Source organism: Suncus etruscus, chromosome 5 (assembly GCF_024139225.1).
Source record: "Suncus etruscus isolate mSunEtr1 chromosome 5, mSunEtr1.pri.cur, whole genome shotgun sequence".
In the NCBI taxonomy this organism is placed as follows: domain Eukaryota; kingdom Metazoa; phylum Chordata; class Mammalia; order Eulipotyphla; family Soricidae; genus Suncus; species Suncus etruscus.
The window spans coordinates 152,212,179-152,233,257 of NC_064852.1; the positions used below are offsets into that span (position 1 = coordinate 152,212,179).

The 21,079-nt window shown below is 35.3% G+C and overlaps 1 protein-coding gene across 2 annotated transcripts in view; it reads right to left on the bottom strand.

Annotated features, from left to right (window-relative positions):
• The window catches only part of VPS13B (vacuolar protein sorting 13 homolog B), a 724,212-nt gene that overhangs the window by 379,190 nt on the left and 323,943 nt on the right, over positions 1-21,079 (bottom strand). For both annotated transcript variants that reach the window (XM_049773957.1, XM_049773956.1), the window contains exon 22: positions 3,557-3,791. In XM_049773957.1, the coding sequence (XP_049629914.1) occupies positions 3,557-3,791 (235 nt within the window). The remainder of the gene's footprint in view (positions 1-3,556; positions 3,792-21,079) is intronic.

Here is a 21,079-nt window from a genome sequence, read left to right on the forward strand (position 1 = left end):
GTAATATGCTATATTACAATAATTGACATACGTATATTAAACTGTGCATCCCTGGGATAAATCCTACTTGGTCATCTCCCAATTCTTCTTAATCGAAGCACGAATATAAAGATAAAAAGTAATCTCATCATCACAAACATTATATCCAAATATTTTTATAAACACCCATTACAGTGAATAAAAATTAAACTTAAGGGTTATTTTTTGTTTTTATGTGATAATTTTCTTTTTCAAAGGAAGTTAGAAGTCATAGTATTATAATAACTAAAGAAATTTAAGTATCTTCAAATAGTCTCCTCTCCTCAGGACAGATTTTAGGTAATAAAAATAACCATATGGTATAAAAATTATTTTAAATCTTGGTTTCAATTTGGTTATGTAGTTTACTCTATAGTCTCCTAGGGAGTATGAAAACTAGACTCTAAAAGTTTCTATTTGATTCTAGCTATTCTCCATCTGGTATGTAATACTATAATAAAAAAGACCAAAAATTTTAAAAATGCTATCTGACGCAGTTCTAGAGAAATGTCAAGAGAATATATTTTATGCCTTAATGTAGATATTTCTATAGTTATATTATTCATAGTGCTTTTAAAAACTTTTTAATAAACTTATTTGCCATATGTAGAGGACAAAACAAAATTTGGCAGAGAAGTATTCTAAATAGTCTAAGTATTAAAAAGATAAAGAAGACTGGCCTATATATATTTTTATACATGTAAATGTAAATTTATATTCAAATATATACATATAAAATTTTTGAAAAAAGCAAATCCAGAGTTCAAAATATTCATGACTACCCAGGAATAGGGGAAGGGAAAATAAGTAAATGATTTAAATTTTGATAGGATGATAAAACTTATATAATTTTATATTTTAAAAGAAACTTTTTACATTATAACCACTATATCTTTAAAAGCTATATTTAAATATTACTGAAATAAAAAGTATCAGATTTAATAATTTTACTTCTATGTATCTATTCTAAAAGAACACAAAATAAACTAATTCAAACAGATATGCTCATAAATATCTTCACTGTGATATATTTACAACAGTAAAGATGGAGAAATAACTCAAGTTCCCATGACAAATGAGTAGGAAGATGCAGTATAGAAACAAAATGGAGTATTAGTTGGCAAGAAGAATAAAATATTCTGTGTGAGAACATAAATAGAACTGGAGGATGCCATGCTAGCAAGTAAAGTCAATAGATGGTCTAAAGATATCTGGGATATAAGGAAACAAAGCAAGGAGTTCATGTCCAATGAAAATCAACCTTAAGACTCCAAAGACATACTATGGTTATAAGAGGGGAAAGAACTGAATGGGCTGAAAAGACCATACACTAGCATGCATTGATCTGTTTGCACTTGCAGGCAACAGGATCTAGTGGATCAGCACTTAGATCCACTGTACTAAAACACTGATAACCCAGCTGATTACACCCAGGGATCCTCAGTTGACGATCACCATTTCAGACAGGAGGAGGAATGTTGCACTTTGAGAGTGGGCATGATGTAATAACATTATACATCTAAAATAAACATTTATACTCTTATAAGTTTATGCTACCTCAATAAAATATTTATTAAATCAAGGAATAAATATTACAAAATTATTCCAAGACTAAAATAAAAGTACCCTCCAGCACTTTTTAGTATAATAAAAGTTAATGTGGTAATGAGGGATTCCCTAATCCAAAAGCAAATGCCTAATGGATATAGACAATTTGTCAAAGAAAAAAATTCTTGGATCAAGACAAACATTCTATAAAAAGTCTAAAGAAGGGCCCGGAGAGATAGCACAGCAGCGTTTGCCTTGCAAGCAGCCGATCAGGACCAAAGGTGGTTGGTTCGAATCCCGGTGTCCCATATGGTCCCTGGTGCCTGCCAGGAGCTACTTCTGAGCAGACAGCCAGGAGTAACCCCTGAGCACCGCCGGGTGTGACCCAAAAAAAAAAAAAAAAAGTCTAAAGAATTTTGGAGGTATGAAATGCATGCTGGGATCTATGTTGGAGGGAAGTCAACCCTGGTGGTGGGAATGGCCTATATTTACTGTCACTATATGCTTAAATAAAACTGTAAAAGACTTGTAATTCACAATACTCTCAATAAAAAGTTTAAAAAAAAGAAGAAAAAACACAAGGAGCTATGAATAAAGGTGGTGGGTATTTGTAAAAAAGATTTATAAAAACAGTTTCCTTCTAATCCTTCAATTCTATGCTTTTTATGTTATTTGTATTAACAATGTTAATTCTGAATAAACAAATAGTGAATTGTATTTTTTAAAATTAGATTTTAATAAAAAAAATTAGTATCAAGTCAAAGTAGACTTGCCTGCTTTTTAATAAAAGTATGCATAATAGGGGCTGGAGAGATAGCATGGAGGTAGGGTGTTTGCCTTGCATGCAGAAGGACTGTGGTTTGAATCCTGGCATCCCATATGGTTCCCAGAGTCTGCCAGGAATTATTTCTGAGTGTAGAAGCAGGAGTAACCCTGAGCGCTGCCGTGTGTGATCCCCCCCAAAAAATATGCATAATAACCTAAATATTAAGAATTATACTTATAGCCTAATGATATAAATAAGGAGCTAAATTGTTCAGTACTATCCAAAATGTATGCTTTTTTTTTGGTTTTTGATTTTTGAGTCACACCCAGCAGCGCTCAGGGGTTCTTCCTGGCTCTGTGCTCAGAAATCGACCCTGGCAGGCACAGGGGACCATATTGGATGCTGGGATTCAAACCACTGTCCTTCTGCATGAAAGGCAAACGCCTTATCTCCATGCTATCTCTACGGCCCAAATGTATGCTTTTTTATAAATATTATATATATATATATATATATATATATATATATAGCATACAGGGGGCGGGAGTGATATATATAGCATAGGGTAGGATGTTTGCCTTGCATGCGGCCAACCCAAAACAGACCTGGGTTCTATTTATGGCATCCCTTAGGGTCACTAGAGCCTGTCAGGAGTGATTTCTGAGAGCAAAGCCACAAGTAACCCCTGAGCACTGCTGGATATGAGGGGGAAAAAAGCATACAATGTTTACTTTGCCATTAAAACTTCCCCGGTTCATATATTGTTTGAAAAAATGTCAAAGTTCAAAAGGATAAATTTGTAAATAGTAAATCTAGAAATAGTTTCCCATAAATAAATTCATCTTTATTTTCTTGCCTATATTATATACATTTTATATTGTTATATATAGCTTGTTATAAACATTCATAGTGTATAGTATATATCAAGATCAAGCTTATTTTACCTAGTGAAAACATCCTAAATCAGTGCTCTTCTCAAGCTTTTATCTAGTGATTATTCAATGTAATATGGAATATGAACTTTTTATACACCTCTTTGTATAAAATCAGGTGTACACATCAATAAACACTATCAAATCATTATTTTGTGTTTTTAAGATCGAATTTGTAGGCCCCTTTGCTTATTTTCATGTATATCCTCTTTAGGATCTACATTTACATGCACTGGCATAGTCTAAAAAACTGAAATGACAATAACCACAGAAAGAACATCTAAAAAAGTACCTTCTTCAAGAATAGGTCGCGGGATGGAAAAGGGAATTTCCTGCAGTGGCTCCATGGACTTGTGGCCGGCACTGAGAATCTTCAGTTGAGGCAAGCAGAGAATGAGGGTTCCTGGCATGCTGGTCTGTGCATGGTACCAGCTTCTGACTGTTCCAGGAATGTCACCAGATACAATTGTGCTTGGCGAGGGCAGGCTACCATTGGGAATGAATACGCAACAAGACTGTACTTCAAGCTAGAAAAGAGAAGTAGAGTTAATATATTTGAATAAGACTAAAGTGGGGATCAACAATCCCTCAGGCACCTAATATCTGTACCAGAATGAACTGCCAAGCCCCAAAAATGAAACATTTCATCCATATGGCTATGGAAGTTATTTCTGCTAAAAGAACAGAGCAAGAGTTGAAAAGGTATTTCTTGCTATAATTTTGATCAAAAGGGCATAGAACATGAGATGAAAACATAGCTGCCTTTCCACAGCTCTTTCCAAGGAACATGATTGAGTTAGAAAATGTGCTGGCAAAAAAAGGTGAGAAAATTCTCCTTCTTTTGCAGTTCATTAGCTTTTGCTAGTCCCAGCTCCAGCGGTATAACTAACACTTGATTGCTCTTACTACAAGGAAATACAAACAGTGGTTCCATGTAAATCTAGTCATTCTTTGCATTTTAGGCAAAAATAGAAATACAACAAAAATGATCTCTAGACAAATATTAAAGGACATTGTGTGTATATTATATACTTTATAGAAATGTATAATAGCACATGGATAAGCAACTATATAGTATATAAAGAACATTCAGAGGACTTATCATACTTTTCAATTATTAGCTTAATAGTAATTTTTAAAATTATTACCTTGGTTGTGATTTCACCTAAAATTGTTATGCTTCCCTTCCCTCAATTTAAGTTTCCAGGAGATTTAAAGTAAACTAAGCAGTCCATATTTTTAAAAATCATCATGATTTCTCAATAATTCATAAATAATTAAAAATATATTATAAATGATTAAACGTGTATTATTTTAGTTGGATTTTTTAAGGTAAACATTCTGTTTCTAGTTATTAAGTTGTCCACCTATCCTAGAATACTGAACTATTTTTTTTTGTTTGTTTTTTTGTTTTTGGGTCTCACCCAGCAGCGCTCAGTGGTTACTCCTGGCTAGAAGCTCAGAAATCCCCTCTGGCAGGATCAGGGGACCATATGGGATGCTGGCATTTAAACCACCGACCTTCTGCATGCAAGGCAAATGCCTTACCTCCATGCTATCTCTCGAGCCCCAAATACTGAACATGAAAAACAATTACGTTACCACTAGTTTAATAATTATATGATAATATAAATTTTAATTTTCTATAGTATATGTGACCCGTAAAATATTGGTAGATGCTTGACTAACAAATTATATTAGAAAGCATATGCTTTATATGGAAGCAATAGTGGGTAGAGCTTTGCACATAGCCGACTGAAGAATACAGTACAAAATTTAAATTCTAAGCAAAAATAAAAGACAGATAAATGTCTTGTTAAAGATAAACTACTTAAGATGGCAAAATAGATTATCTAACTACATAAATTCACTGATTTGATATCTTTTTTACTCAGTGATATTCAGAGAAAAATGATAAATTGGAAGCATACCTGACGTTCATTACACTTAGAGATAAAATTATGAAAAATCAATATTTAATATTTCATGCATATTTGGTGGTATTTGGAAAATGTTTTCAATACTGGAAGACAAATATATATGTGTCTTGAGAAATGTGAATTGTGCCAAAATTTCCAAACTAACAATGTATTCCAAAATTCTACTGATGTAAAATAATTTTTTTATTTTTTGATGTAAAATAATTTAATCAAATCAAAACGATCTAAACAATGCAGACAGCTTGAGATAGGTAACAACACTAATAATAAACTTTATAAAATATGTCTAAGAATTCCTTTAGTGATAAGAACCAAAACATATACTTATTCCAAAATGTTCTAACTTATTATAATGTTACAGCTATTTATATACAAAAGCTATCATATAAATCTTTTTACACTTTTGAAATAACTGTTAAACTGTATGTCTAGAATTGTGATTTTAATGTAAAATGTTGAGTGATTTATGTATGTGAATATAAATCTGCAGCAGTAAATTTTGCATTAATGTAAGGATCTGACAATCCAAGGGAAAGAAAATGAAGTAATCTGCCAGTAAGAAGTCCTCAAACTGGGGGTCAGATCATGTTCATGGAAACCATCTGGTTGGGACCCTCTGAGCCACACCAAACACACATGATCTTTGAAAAAAAAATATCCTCTTCATTAATGCATCACAGCTGCACTGAGTGTTACTTCATTTTTCCATGGCAACATCCTTTCTGTTTCAAGGATCTTATTTCAGTTTTGGTAGCAACATGCTCCTTTGCCAATATTGAACACATTTATGTGTTAAAGAGAAGGGATTATTACAAATTCTTCAAGTAGAACCACCTCAATTTTGATTCCTCTTAGGTCAAGAGCTACATATCTAAGTCAAATATACTGAGGATCAAGCTTTAAAGTAGAAATTATGTGAAATTCTTATTTTAAAAATAAAGAGATCGTCAGGCATTTCCCCCTAAAGTTTCAAGTTATGTGACACACGAAAAAAATGTTATAGTATACCTTCATATATGAGGTTTGGTAAACTTAGATTTTTCTGTGTTAAGCCCAACATCTGTGGTACAACTCAGTTAAAAAGATCAAGACATTTATCAAGATTTATACACGAATCTGAGCAGTTAGGTTATGATGCTGTTCATCATGTAGAACACTAAATATAAAAATGATTTTAAAAGCTGAACAATATAATCTGTCATTTTAAATTAATTACCTTATTTATAATTCCTAGACAGTATGTTTTTCTTTCTCTATTACTTGTAAAAGTGATAATTACATTTTGTAAATTGTTTAGAGAATGAAATTTCTTTCAAATGCATGTGCCTTTTTCAAGAAAGTTTCCAATAAAAAATGAAGCAGTGCAGATTTTTATTCATTTTTCCTTTGTGATTTTTCTGTTCTCTATTATTTACCATAAACTCAGTTAGAATTCAGGAATAAAGAGACAAAAAATAATTTCAGTACTTTAAAACATGGAAGCAAGAAGGTTTTAAAATACTAAAGGCCTTACAAATTTTCACTAGACCATAAACTCTATAATTTTAGAGACTTTTTGATCTTTGTATTCCCTATAGTTTCAAGATGTCATTTAGCATATACTAGGTACTATCCTTATTAAGCAGTGATTTTACTAGCACCAGAAAAACTATCAATTTAAATAATTGTGGAATACAGTCTTTTCATCATATTTTCCTAGAGAGGTAACTAATAAAATGAACATGTCAGCAAGATAGATTCAATTCCAGCTGTGGACCTTGGGAAAAGTTATTTCATCTCTTCAAACTTAGGCTTCCTCATATGTAAATGGGGGGAAGTCAACAAGACATAAATACATTAACAAATTAACTTAAACATAAATGTTGGCTAAGTAAGCACAAAGAATAATAATTGTTAGCAAATTTCCTATATTTGCTTTCATAAATTTAGAAAATGTGCCCAGTCCTTTTTTAAAGCCCTATTGCTTATAACTTAATATGGATAATGATCCAAAAATATGCAATATTTTGCTGGGGCAAAAATACAGCAGGTAGGACTTTGCCTTGGATACGTCTGGACCAGGTGTGATCCCAGCATCTGGTATGGTTCCCCTGAGCCTGCCAGGAGTATTTTCTGAGTGCAGAGGCAGAAATAACTCTTGAGCCCCAAAACAAAAATATGCAATACTTTATTGGTAAAACAATATATAAACTACTTCCCAAATCAGTTTTCCTACTTTATAAGTTCTCAAACATTATGAAAATTTGGAGTGTCTTATATGCAGATCTAAATATATGTAATTGAGGATATTTATTTAAAAGCCTCAAAAGTAACCTTTTTTGTCCTTTTTTGCAGAATAAGAGATATCAATTTCCAAACTTTCCCCATAAATACTATCTTAAAACAACAACAACAGCCTCCAGGGCCAGGTCTCTTCCTTCTTACAAACTATCATGTAATAGCAACCACTTTCTCAACACCCAGAAAGGAAAACATGTTCCTGTTGAAAGTGATCTATTGAGCCTGAATGACTTTGTTACTTCTGGTACCAATCCAGGGAGTTCACTGTACATGAAGACAGCAAGGCTGACACAGTTGGGTCGCTACAGTCACTGGTCATGTTCTACAGACAGCTTCTGAAAAGAGAGTTCCATTATCAGTGTTCCCTAAAGTGGGAATGACCACCCACTAGGCAGTACAGGAACATTAAGTGGAGGTGGTGGCAGAGTGGGAACAACTGGTGGGGAGGGGAAATCAATTTCTGTATGTTTGCCTAAAGAAAGATTTCCTGGGATGGGGTGGTACAAGGTGATTTTCTTCCTGAAAGGGAGGCAGCAGGGCAAATAAGTTTGGGAATCTCTGGTGTAGATTAACTGGCTTATGGTACCAGAGACACTTTAACAAACTCATCAAAATCTCCCAGAATATTGACAGAAGGTCCCTATAGGGTTACAGAGCATGAATAACAATAGACTGAAAGGCTTGTATGGGAATGAAGACTTCATTCCTATAAAGACTACTTGGAAGATTTGAGAAACTATGAAAGTTACCAGGGCCTGGAGGCACCACACCAGTAAAACCAGTTTGTAGGAGTAGCTCAAGGGGCCTCCAAGCACTGCACCAACCTCTGCAAATTCATTCAGGAAATGCCATGATCTTCAATGTGAAAGACAAGAAAACGGGATTGGGGGAAACCCAGGGCAATGCTCTCCTTTCTAAATACATTCCAGATCACATCATTTCTACTCTTGTCAAATTGCATGTAACTGCCAATAATGTACTTCTGAAATTAAAATTTATCTTTTTAAAATTGAATAAATAGATAGGAGCTTTTCTGGTTCATAACTAGAAAAAAAACAAAATGCAAAGAAAACCTGAGTTTCTGGTAGTTTTTGTGGAAAACAAGTTCTAATTTAAAAGCTACTCAAGACTATATATGCTACTATAAAATAATCCATTACATGGAGTCTGGAAGTTCCTTTTCCACCAAAAATAAAAGAAGTTATAACTAATATTATTTAAGGGCTTATAAAATATGTCTTTCTATCTTCAATAATAAAAAAAGAACAGAGATTTAGCAGATATCAATTTTGGTTCCAAAAGCAACTTTCCAGAAACTCTTAATCCAAACACATTTACTTGCTCACACTTTCATTAAAGTTTGATGGCTTCAAGTTATGATGTTCTGTTTTTATCTGATGACAACTTTAGAGTTGCTCATTTTATATTTTGGCTCATAAAATGTCTTATGGAAGGACTCTTAGATTTTTAAAGAAGTCGGAATTTGAGAAAATATTTTAATTATTTCATCAGAATTTAATTTCATCCTTAAACTTTTCCAAGATGAATTAACATCTGGAAATATCTGCATACATAGGATTGATAGTACATGGCTTAGATGAGGGGTAAGATGGACAAAATTCTTAAATTATATTCAAGATAACATATACTGGGCTTTAGCACTCCTCATTATTATGTTCATGTAGAGTCAATAAGCTTAGTCAGAAAAACATAAAATTATATAATTAAAATTTAAGATGAAACCCATGTTTTACATAAAATAATTTTAAAGAAAAAATTGTTTTCAGACTAGTTTAATTATATGCCTTTTTTTAATTGTTTAAGATCAATCTAGTCCCTGCTACTTCCTAGTAGGCAGAAAAGGCATATATCTTGTTGTATTATAACATTAACTATTGGGCCAGTGTGATAGCACAGCAGGTAGGGTGTTAACCTGACCCAGTTTCTATCCTAGATATTTCATACTGTCCCCAACCCTGCCTGGAGTACTTTCTGTGCATAGAGCCAGGAGTAGCTAGGCATGTCTCAAAAACCAAAAAAAAATTAAAAATAAAATAAAAATCAATTATTACATTCTTATATCTTACAAATATCAAAAAGCTATCTAGTCATTTGGAATCTTAAATTTAAATTTTTTTTCTACAACTGTCAAATACTCATAACCTAATGTCATAATGAAACAACTTTTGGGATTAAAGGTAAAGAAGCAAAATTGTTATTATTATATTTGGTTTTCTGTTGTTTTTGAAGCATATCAGACTGGGCTCAGGGCTTCCTAATGGCTCTATCCTCCGAATTCATATCTGGTAGGGATGGGGGAATTATATGGAATTATATGGAATGCCAGGGGTTGAACCTAGGTTGGCCCAGTGCAAAGCAAAGAGCCTTCCTGCTATCTCTCCAAGTTCAGTAGCAAAATATTCTTGTGAGGTATTACATTCTAGACAATTCAATAATTTAGAAATCAATCACTACACATCTGGAATGAGATCTAAGTTCACCATGAACCAGACTATGTGTAACTTAAGTTTAGTAACTAGTACATTAATTAAGGCATCTTCATTTCTCTTTTGAACAGCAAAAGTTTGCCCTTCCACTGAGAATAAGAGATGCCTCCCACTGAGAAAGGCTTTTTACAAGATATTTCAAGTAGTTACACTTTCTTTTTTTCCTGTAACTAGAAATACCAGGATTTATTTGTGACTTCCTCTATATTTAGAATAAAAGCATAAAATACAATAAAATAAAAATATAATAACAAGTAAGTGCTAAGTGTAAAGGATGATTTCAAAGAATAATATATGATGAATTACTACTAAGTAAAGGAGGTTATTCATAAAGTTTATACTAGGGTATTAAAAGGTTAATATGATTATGCTTATTTAGCAAATATTTGAATATTAATAGGTCTTCTTCACAGAGACAAAATTTATTATATAGACTCTACTCAAGAGGCCGGGCTTGGAGTAAGTCTTCAATACACCTGACTTCATAATTTGAGGATCAAAGTTCAAGCCCTTCATTTTTATTCTGCATAGGGCCTCCCCACTGTTGAGTGCTTGAGGCTGAGGCTACTTCCAGCTCTAAGTTTGGTTTCTAACATGGAACTACTGGGGTTCATGGTACTCTGGGGTAAATCGCTCAGCGGTGCTGAGGTGGGGGTGGGGGGAGAATGCAGGGATATGGTACAGGTGATCAAACCCACGGCCTTTTACATGCATGTGTATGCTGCCTCTCACTGAGATACCTTTCTGACCCACTAACATAATTAATTCACACACACAGATCTGCTGTAACACCACCACAGTAGACCTTTATAAACACATACATGCATACATATACATACATATATATTTATATGAATGAAGGCCATTTATTTTGACATTAAAGAAACCACAGTAGGTTATAGAAGAAAAGTTAAGCAGCAGGACTTGTACCATTTAAAGGAGAAAACTATTAATAGTTAAAAAGGGCAATTTTTGTGTAACAGTTAAAACATCAAAATTCAAGAGAAATTTTTACTATGGTGATCTGTTCTATACTAAGTAAGACTCAGAAAAGACAGGCAAAGCATTTCTTCCTTACCACAATTCTTATTCCAATTTAAAACTCACATACACTAACTCTTAAAATAAGGTTCTACAAAGGACCATAGAGTAGGGTGCTTTCGTTGATGTGACCAATCCAAATACAGTATGACCCATGATGACGGCCATGAATGACCCCTGTGTATAGAGTCAAGAGAAATACCACTGGGTGTGGCAAGAGAAACAGGGAGAAGGAAAGGGGAAAACAGACAGACAGACAGACAGACAGAGAATGATATATAAAGAGGCTATAAAAATTACAAAATAACTAGCTTGAGATCTGGATTTAGATCATTCACAACAAAGATAAAGACAGTCTCTTCAACAAATGGTGTTGGAACAACTGGATAATCACCTGTAAGAAACAAAAAATTGATCCATATATCACCCCATATCTCACAAAAATCAACTCAAAATGGATTAAAGAAAGACCTGGAAATCAGACCCAAAACTATAAAGTTCAATGGGGGAAAAATAGGTAGAACACTACAAGACTTATACCTCAAAAAAGTCTTTGATGATGGAATGCCAATAGCAAGAGTAATAATTTCAAATGTAAACAAATGAGACTACATGAAACTAAAGAGTTTAGTATGGTGAAAGAAACACTAGCTAGAACTAAAAGACAGCTAACAGAATGGGAAAAAAATTTTCACACTCGACACATCAGATAGAGGACTGATATCTACGATATACAAAGCACTTAGAAAGGTGAGCCCCACAAAATGCAATAAAGCCATAGAAAAATGGGGAGAAGAAATAGACACTTCTCCAAGGAAGACCGACAGATGGCCAAGAAACACATGAAAACATGTCCAGTCACTCCTCATTAGAGAAATCCAAATTAAGACAACAATGAGGTACCACCTAACACCAGTGAGGATGGCACACATCAAAAATAATGGGTCCAATCTCTGTTGGCGAGGAGGTGGTAGAAAAGGGACTCTCATCCACTGCCTGGTCCAACCCCTATGGAAATCAGTATGGAGGGTGCTTAGTAAACTCAGAATTGAGCTGCCATATGATCCAGCAATTGCATTCCTGGGTACCTACCCCCAAAATGGAAGAATATTCACCCCAAAGTATGTATGCCACTCCACTATTCCTCGCAGCACTCAGCACAATAGCCAAGAACTAGAACCGAACTCAGTGCCCAACAATGGATGAATGGATCATAAAGATGTGGTATTTATACACAATGGAATACTATAGAACAGTTAGAAATGATATGATCATGAATTTTGCAGCAACATAGATGGATCTCCAAAATATTATATTAAACAAAATAAGCCAGAAGAAGAAAGATTCTTTGAGGTATTCAAAACATATGCCACATTAACATATAGTAATCCATGAACAAATATAAGGGTGAAATCTCTAAATACTGTAGGTGCCACCATATAACATGGTGAAGTGTCCAAATGAAATGGAAGGGTGGCAACATAAAGACGTGAATACCCATTATAACCTAAAGAATCCATCAACAGTGGAAGCAACAGTTTTGAGTGAACAGGTATGCAATCAACTTCTAACCACAAAGGTCTAGAATAATGTCTTAATGTATTTTTCCACAAAAGCAGGCGCAGAATATGATTGGAAGCCTGGTCTCTCACTGCAGTGACTACTAAAAATGTGCTTTAATGCCTTAATTTTATCAAGTATAAAATAACACTTCAGTTTCTTTGTCCACAGGGGGCCTCGGAAACAAAGGGTGAAAACCCTAATTTTAAACCTTGGTCGTCAATCATGATGGATACCATATATAGTGCCCATTATGTCAATGTCTTGATAAGATACTCTAAATAACCCACTTCCTTTTGTTTATGTCTTCAGTTAGGACCCAAAACATGTGATTATTCAGACCAATGGAACTGTCAATGATGCACCACAGACCAATGCTACAGGTCCCACTCATCAAATACATTTTGGCAAATCACTATGTCTTTTTTTCCTCTCTCTTTCATTTTCTCTTCTTCCCCTACTTCTTTTCCCCCCTGTCCTTTACTCTGCTTTGTCCATTCAATCCATTGAACTGTAATTATTCTTTTCTCCTCTCTCGTATCTTTTGTTTTCCCCTCATAAGCCATATCTTAACCAATTATTTATCTCTTCTTAACTCAATTATATCTTAAGACCTCAGACCCAGCCTATGAAGGTCAACCTAAGAATACAACACTAACATCTATCTTTATGTGGGCATGAGTTTGTACACAGTGGACTGCTCTCTGATTGCCAAACCTAAATAGTAAACAAGCCATGCCCAAATTGTAGATAGCCCCTCATATATTACTCTTCTTACCCCATTCAGAAATCCTTCTAGCCTCTCCTCTCTGAATCCTGACCCATAATTCTTCCTTATTTAACCCCCTTTAACCTCAGTTATTAGCCCAGTAGGTACCGGGACCAACCTCCTGCTAACAAACCACCATCAAGCTTCCAAACCGAAAGGACACCCTCCCAGCCCCACATCACATGCCTTGGCAAGAAATTACAACCAAACACACCTGCTGATTCATGCTTCATGACCCTTCTTCTCACCCTCCTAATCATGGACTGTTGAATGCCACTGACTCAACCCAAGAAGGACCCAAGTCCAAGGACACTTCCCTCAGGGGCACAATAATTTCACAAACTCAACAAGACACAATGTGTGATGCCACAAGAACATCTCAAAAGACTCAATGGGAAGCCTATATTTCCTTTAACTGTTTAATACCTCTATAATAATACCGCCTGGTCTGTTTATTCCCAAAATAAAGTCAGCCTCATTTATAGCATTTTTTCTTTAATGCCTTTTATAAATGTTTTTTATTATTTTTCTATCTATCTATATAAATATATATATATATAATTTTCTTTTCTTTTCTCTCTTTCTCTTTACAACTTCACCTGTTTTGCTTCTGCCTGATACGAAAACCTACAAGAAAAATCTTTCCTGGGATAAAAGTTCAGGTCAAACCAGGGCTGGCACAGAGATTGTGCAGACTATCATTCTTCCCTCCAAATCCACCAGCAATATACTATGTCACCATATCCTTTTACATAGGCACTCTAAATAAAGGGAAAATTATGCATAAAAACAAGCTCTTATCTATTAGGGATAAGAACCCATATTTTTTAAAAATGCAGGGTCACCTCCCACCATAAGCATGTGCCATGTAGAAACAACTTAGACTCCCTGTGATTGGACAGCAACCGTCCAACCCAGAACCCCAGATCCCAGACATGGAACCAACACAGGTCCCAGCAACAGCACCAGGAATCAAATTCCTCCGGAGGAAACTCTGAATGCCGTCCCGGCATCAACTTGCACCAGTTTTAACATGACACCCTGACATGAGGAAATGGCAACAACTTAAGCTAAGAGAGGGTTGCCCCATCTCAGCACCTAACAGTATGATGCAACCAGGAGATATATCATCCTTTGCCAAATCACTATCTACAGAAGACTGACTTTGACAAATATCTTCTGGAAAGAACCTATCAAGAGACCAACGAGGAAGTTCCTAGCTTAGGCCTCGGCCTAGGATTTGTACAAAAACCAAGATCTCTAATTCCAGAGGTCTACCTTTGACAACTGCGACTGAGCAGAACTTCTGGAACTATGCTGAAAGACTATACTCTAGGCTCCGTCCTAGGTTCTGAACAAAAACCAAGTCTACTAATTACAGAAGACTGATTAGAACAACAGTGATGGAACAGAACTCCTAGAATCATAATGAAAAACTCTCTCCTAGCCTTCATCCTATGACCTACACAAATAACAAGATCTCCAGCTACAGAGGCAGGATATCATCACCCACATCTGAGTGGAAAGTTTCCTGGCACCATAAAAAGACCTTGGGGTGTGCAAATGAGTGAGCATAGAGCCAGTAGTTGTTCCCATGGCAGAATGCTTCAAGGGTGGAGAAACCCGTATCTCTTAGGCTGAGGGAATTCCCGCTGTAATTTTCCCTATATTTACCATACCTATGCAAAATAAGAAGAAATACAACCTTTTTTTTTTTTTTAAGAAGTTGCTGGAGGGGCCGGGAAGGTGGCGCTAGAGGTAAGGTGTCTGCCTTGCAAGCACTAGCCAAGGAACGGTCTGTGGTTCGATCTCCTGGCGTCCCATATGGTTCCCCCCAAGCCAGGGGTGATTTCTGAGCACAAAGCCAGGAGTAATCCCTGAGCGTCAAATGGGTATGGCCCAACCCCCCCCCCCCCAAAAAAAAAGAAGAAAAAAAGAAGTTGCTGGTTTGTTTTTTTCTTTCTTTTTTTTCTTTTTCTGTAGCTGATTGTTTTAGGTTTTGGTTTATTCTGTGTTTATTCTTTTTGTAATCTTGTTGATATTCTCTTATTATTTTTTGTTTCTTGTTTGTCTTTTCTTACTAACTTTTTCTTCTTTTTTCCCTTCCTTCTTCCAAATGGGTATTTATAACACCTAGACGAACTCCTCCCAGTTTTTCTCTCTTTTTTTTTTTTTTTGCCTTTTTTTCTCTTCTTCCCCCAGATGGTACCAAGGTCAGATAGTCAAATGTTCATTTGGTGGAAATAAAAACTGATCAGACATGAATAACAAATCCAAAGTCAACGACAACAGAATCGATACCCAATCTACAACAAGCTGTACAAGGATGGAACAGTTGCACTAGCATGACGGGGGTAAAGGAGGGAGATGTGGGGTGCATGCGGTGAATAGGGATAGAGAGAGGACAACACTGGTGGTGGGAATGCCCCTCACTCACTGTCACTATGTGCCTTAAATATTACTGTGAGAGAATTGTAATTCACTTCAGCCACAATAAAAAAAAAAGTAAATAGCTTGAGATCTGGATCTAGATCATTCACTAATTTTTCATTTGGTTTAGTTTATGGTTTTCGGTTTTTGGGCCATATATGGTGACGCTCTGGGGTTACTTTTAGCTATGCACTCAGAAATCGCTCCTCATTTGGGAGACCATATGGGATGCTGGGGGATCGAAGTTCGTTCATTGTAGGTTAGTGCTTGCAAGGCAAATGCCCTACCGCTTCCACCACTGCTCCAGCCCCTAGATCATTCACTTTTTCTAAAAAACATTTGTCACACAATTTAAATCTAATGATAGCTATGTTTATTATACAATACTAATTAAAATGTATGTTTTAAGTATTGTTTCATCCTAAGTATCTACTCACCACTTTAATATTTACCTTCACTGAGTACTAAATACACTGAGAATTACTCTTGCTAGAGGACTCCTAAAATGGTATTAAACCAAGATTTTGGATAATAATCATCAATGAGATAATAGGAATTCAAAAGAAAAGAATAATCTAAAAATTACAAGTATAAAATAACATAAAAAAGTTTATAATACAGCTACACTACCTCAATTAAAATATATTTTATATATTAAATAATTGTATTTTTAATTTTTGAAAAAATAATATCTTTATTTAAACACCATGATTTCAAACATGTTTGTTGTTGGGTTTCAGTCATAAAAAGAACACCCCCCTTCACCAGTGCAACATTCCCACCAGCAATGCCCCGTCATCTCTTCCCCCCTCCCCCCCGCCTGTATTGAAGACAGGCATTCTACTTCTCTCACTCATTAACATTGTCCTGATAGTTGTTAGTGAGTTATTTCTCTAACTGCACTTATCACTCTTTGTGGTAAAATTTATATCGTGAGCTGGTACTTCCAGCTCTCATCTCCATTATCTCTGGGCATTATTACAATCATGTCTCTTACTTTTCTATTTCTTTTTTGTGTGGTGGGGCAGGGAGCTCACACCCAGCAGCGCTCAGGAGTTCCTCCTGGCACTATGCTCAGAAATCACTCCTGGCAGGATCGGGGGACCATATGGGATGCTGGGATTCAAACCACCGTCCTTTTGCATGCAAGGCAAATGCCTTACCTCCATGCTATCTCTCTGGCCCCGTCTCCTATTTTTCTAAATTCCAAAGATAAGTGAGACTATTCTGTGTCTATCTCTCCCTCTGACTTATTTCACTCAGCATAATAGTTTCCATGTCTATCCATGTATAGGAAAATACTAAATAATTTTAAATTGATAAGGCATTTTAGACTTTACCACATTATGTAGCATAACTCGTTCTGGCACTGTTCATATAATAAAAGTACAAAAATAAAAGTATAAAATACTATTTATATGATTCATTTTTAACAATAATATATAAAAGAAAAACAATAAGATAATACTAAATAACTAAATACTTAATAAGTAATACTAAATACTAATTTTAATCAGAAGGTGAATTAAAATCTCAGGACTGTTCATGAATCGTCCCTCAATAAAACTCTATCCTGAGATTAAAGATTTTATTGTGAGAAAAGGTACAAACATTTAGGTGAATAATTGTAATTAGTAGTAGAGATAACCAAACATGGCATAGTTGAAGGATCAAGAGCAATATAATAAAATCGATCATAGTATGTGTTATTTGAAAGACACTAATATTGATTATAGATGTTCAGCAATATCTTATAAGCCTTCTGAAATGTCCTTCTGAAATTACAGACAAGTTAAAGGAATGAAATGCTTTCTACATTTTAGAGAATAGATGAACCAATACAAGCAGTTACTGGGATAATATCAATAGTAAATCAATAACTGTAAAAGGTTTCTGGCTGAAATGGGTGAGATACAGCTGAGATTTGTAAATGGTTTATTTAAAGAAAACACCAAAAAAATGACAATCAATTCCTTCTTTTTTCTTAATCTTCACGAATTGGAATGCCAGGCATGAAAGGTAGGAATGAAAAGCCAAAAGCTGTCTACTTCCACTTTTATTAGCTATCTACATGTGTGGTCACGGAGACATGTGTCCAAAAATACTTCCAAACTCACCTGAGGGATGGCAGAGCTAATTTCCTCACATATTTAGTAGTAAAAACTAGGCAATATACATAGGAATTGCCATAGACTCCAAGCTACTTTCTGAATACTATGGAATCTAATCAACAAATTTCCTCAAAATCAATGCTCTTTTCTCTTGAATAAATACCACAATTTTTTAAATACTTAATTGTAAGGAAAAGATTTTAAAAGAATTGATATCAATGCACTAAATCTATCTCATTGGTGCATTCTTTTGAATAGAAAATATTGTGCTTTGGAATTTAAGTAGTTTCCAACACTCAGAAACAACTGTGGAGATCTGCTTCCTAACGTCCTGCAGAAATAAGACTCAATTGTAATTTGCTCTCAGTTTGAGGAACTCGGTGGACCGGGCATAAAATGTTAAATGAAAAAAATCTTTCTATATTTATTTTGTCTTTTATATATATATTTTTTTCCTTTTGAGGACAGAGCGTCTGATCTAGACTGGGTTTTTCTGTCTTGCTTTGGGCTACATGTAGGGATGCTAAGGGGCTGCTCCTGGCTCTGCACTCAGAGATTACTCCTTGTGGGGCTTGAGGAAACCATATGTAATACAGGGGATGGAACCTGAGCCTGCCTCATACAAGGCAGTGCCTTCACACTTAATACATCTCTTTGATCCCTGTCACCTTTCTGGTGAGTGTTTTCTGGAATATGTAGAATTCTTTACTAGGAATTTATTTTCCCTTCACAGTAAAGATAACTTTGGGTCTCCATTATTTTGTGAAAAGCTCTTACTCTTTTTCTCTAGCCTGTAATATGCCCATCCCCTTTACTAGACTTAAGTAGTTTCCTATGAAGCATCTAGGCATGATTCTCTATTTCAGGGTCTCAAACTAAATTTACCTGGGAGCTGCAGGAGACGAAGTTGGGGTGATCCTTGAGTGCAAAGTAAGCTTTGAACATTGGGGGTGTGACCCAAACAACTAAAACAAAACAAAACAAAAAAAGATTCCTCTAGGGCAGAGCCACAAAATGTAGTATGGAGGGCCCTTTGCGGCCCGTGGTTTGCGAGTTTGAGACCCCTGCTCTATTTATTATTTCTGACTTCTGTAAGTCTCAGGTTTATGGCTCTTCACCATGCTGAAGTTCTAGCACGCTGAAGTTATTTACAGGAATCTGATAACTCAACCACCTACTGGGCTCAAAATCAAGATAATTTGTAAATCAGCTTCTGCAAGTGGAAACAACTTTCTTTCCTTTTCTTTTTCCTTGTTTTTTTTTTCTTCTAAGTGAAGCAAGGTGGTTTACTTAAACTTACTTAAAATGATGTGAGAGGAGATAAAAAGAGCATGTTCAAGAGAGAACTCAGGATTCTCAAGAGATATGAAACAACCAAGTGTAACAGATATGTAATAGATATATACTTTAATGGAGAACATGGGCTTGAAGAGCCAGAAATGAATGAACGAATGAACTAACTAACTTTCTTTCTTCCTTCTATTTATGGGCCACACCCAGTAGTCTTAGGGATTGCTCCCAGCTCTGTGCTCAGAAATCATGCCTGGCAGGTTCATGGGACCATGTGATATCCTGGAGATGGAGTCCAGATCTGTCCCAGTCAGTAGCGTGCAAAGGAAACACCCTACTGTTGTGCTATCTCTATGGCCCCCCCAAAACAAACTTTCTTTTGCAATTTTCTGTATCTTAAATAGAAGTTGAATGCTAAAACTAAGAAACTACTGTCAGCTGAGAATAAAATTTTATAAAGATGCACTACTATCAACCATTTACACCTTATTTAAAGAGGAGAAATTCTATATTAACACTTAAAATTTTTTAAAACCTGTAAGATTGGGTAAGCAGTTAATTTCATCAAGTAAAACATGAACTTAATGCAGGGTAAATCAGTAAGATTAATATGTCTACTTCAAAAATACCGTAAGAAAACGTAATCAGGAAAAATAACAGTTATAATCATTTTCATAGTTATTTCAGGTTAGGAATGAAAAATAGTTTCATCCAAATCAGTTTTTATCTCACTAGTGAGCTAAGACTATGACTTGTAGTTAGTACTATCTTTTAAAGAATATTTAAACAAAATAAAAAGTAGGATTAATTTTCTAATTCAAGAAATATACTAAAAGCTAACACCATGTATGAAGGTAAAATCCAAATAGATTAAAGACCTTGATATCAGACCTGAAACCATAAGGTATATAGAACAACACGTAGGTAAAAGGCTCCATGACATTCAGACTAAAGGTATCTTTAAGGAGGAAACAGCACTTTCCAAACAAGTGGAAGCTGAGATAAACAGATGGGAATACATTAGGCTGAGAAGTTTCTGCACCTCAAAAGAAATAGTGCCCAGGATACAAGAGCTACCCACTGTGTGGGAGAAACTATTCACCCATTACCCATCCGATAAGGGGCTAATATCTAAGATATACCAGGCACTGATGGAATTTTACAAGAAAAAACATCTAATCCCATCAAGAAATGGGGGGGAAAAATGAACAGATACTTTGGCAAAGGAAAAATACAAATGGCCAAAAGGCACATGAAAAAATGCTCCACATCACTAATCATCAGGGAGATGCAAATCAAAACAACTATGAGGTACCATCTCACGCCATTGAGATTGATGCACATCACAAAGAACAAGAAAAAGCAGTGTTGGTGGGGATGTGGAGAGAAAGGAACTCTTATCCACTGCTGGTGGGAATGTCGTCTAGTCCAACCTTTATGGAAAATAACATGGAGACTCCACCAAAAACTGGAAATTGGGCTCCCATACAATCCAGCTACACCACTCCTAGGGATATACCGTAGGAACACAAAAATGCAATACAAAAATCCTGTCCTCACACATATATTTACTGCAGTGATACTTGCAATAGCCAGACTCTGGAAACAAGCAATATGCACTTCGACAGATGAATGGCTAAAGAAACTGTGGTATCCACAATGGAATATTATGCACCGTCAGAGAGATGAAGTCATGAAATTTTCCTATACATGGATGTACATGGAATCTATTATGCTGAGTGAAATAAGTCAGAGGGAGAGAGACAGATGCAGAATAGTCTCACACATCTATGCGTTTTAAGAAAAATAAAAGACATTCTTGCAATAAGTCTCAGAGACAAAAAAGAAGAGGGTTGGAAGGTTCAGCTCAGGACATGAAGATCACCA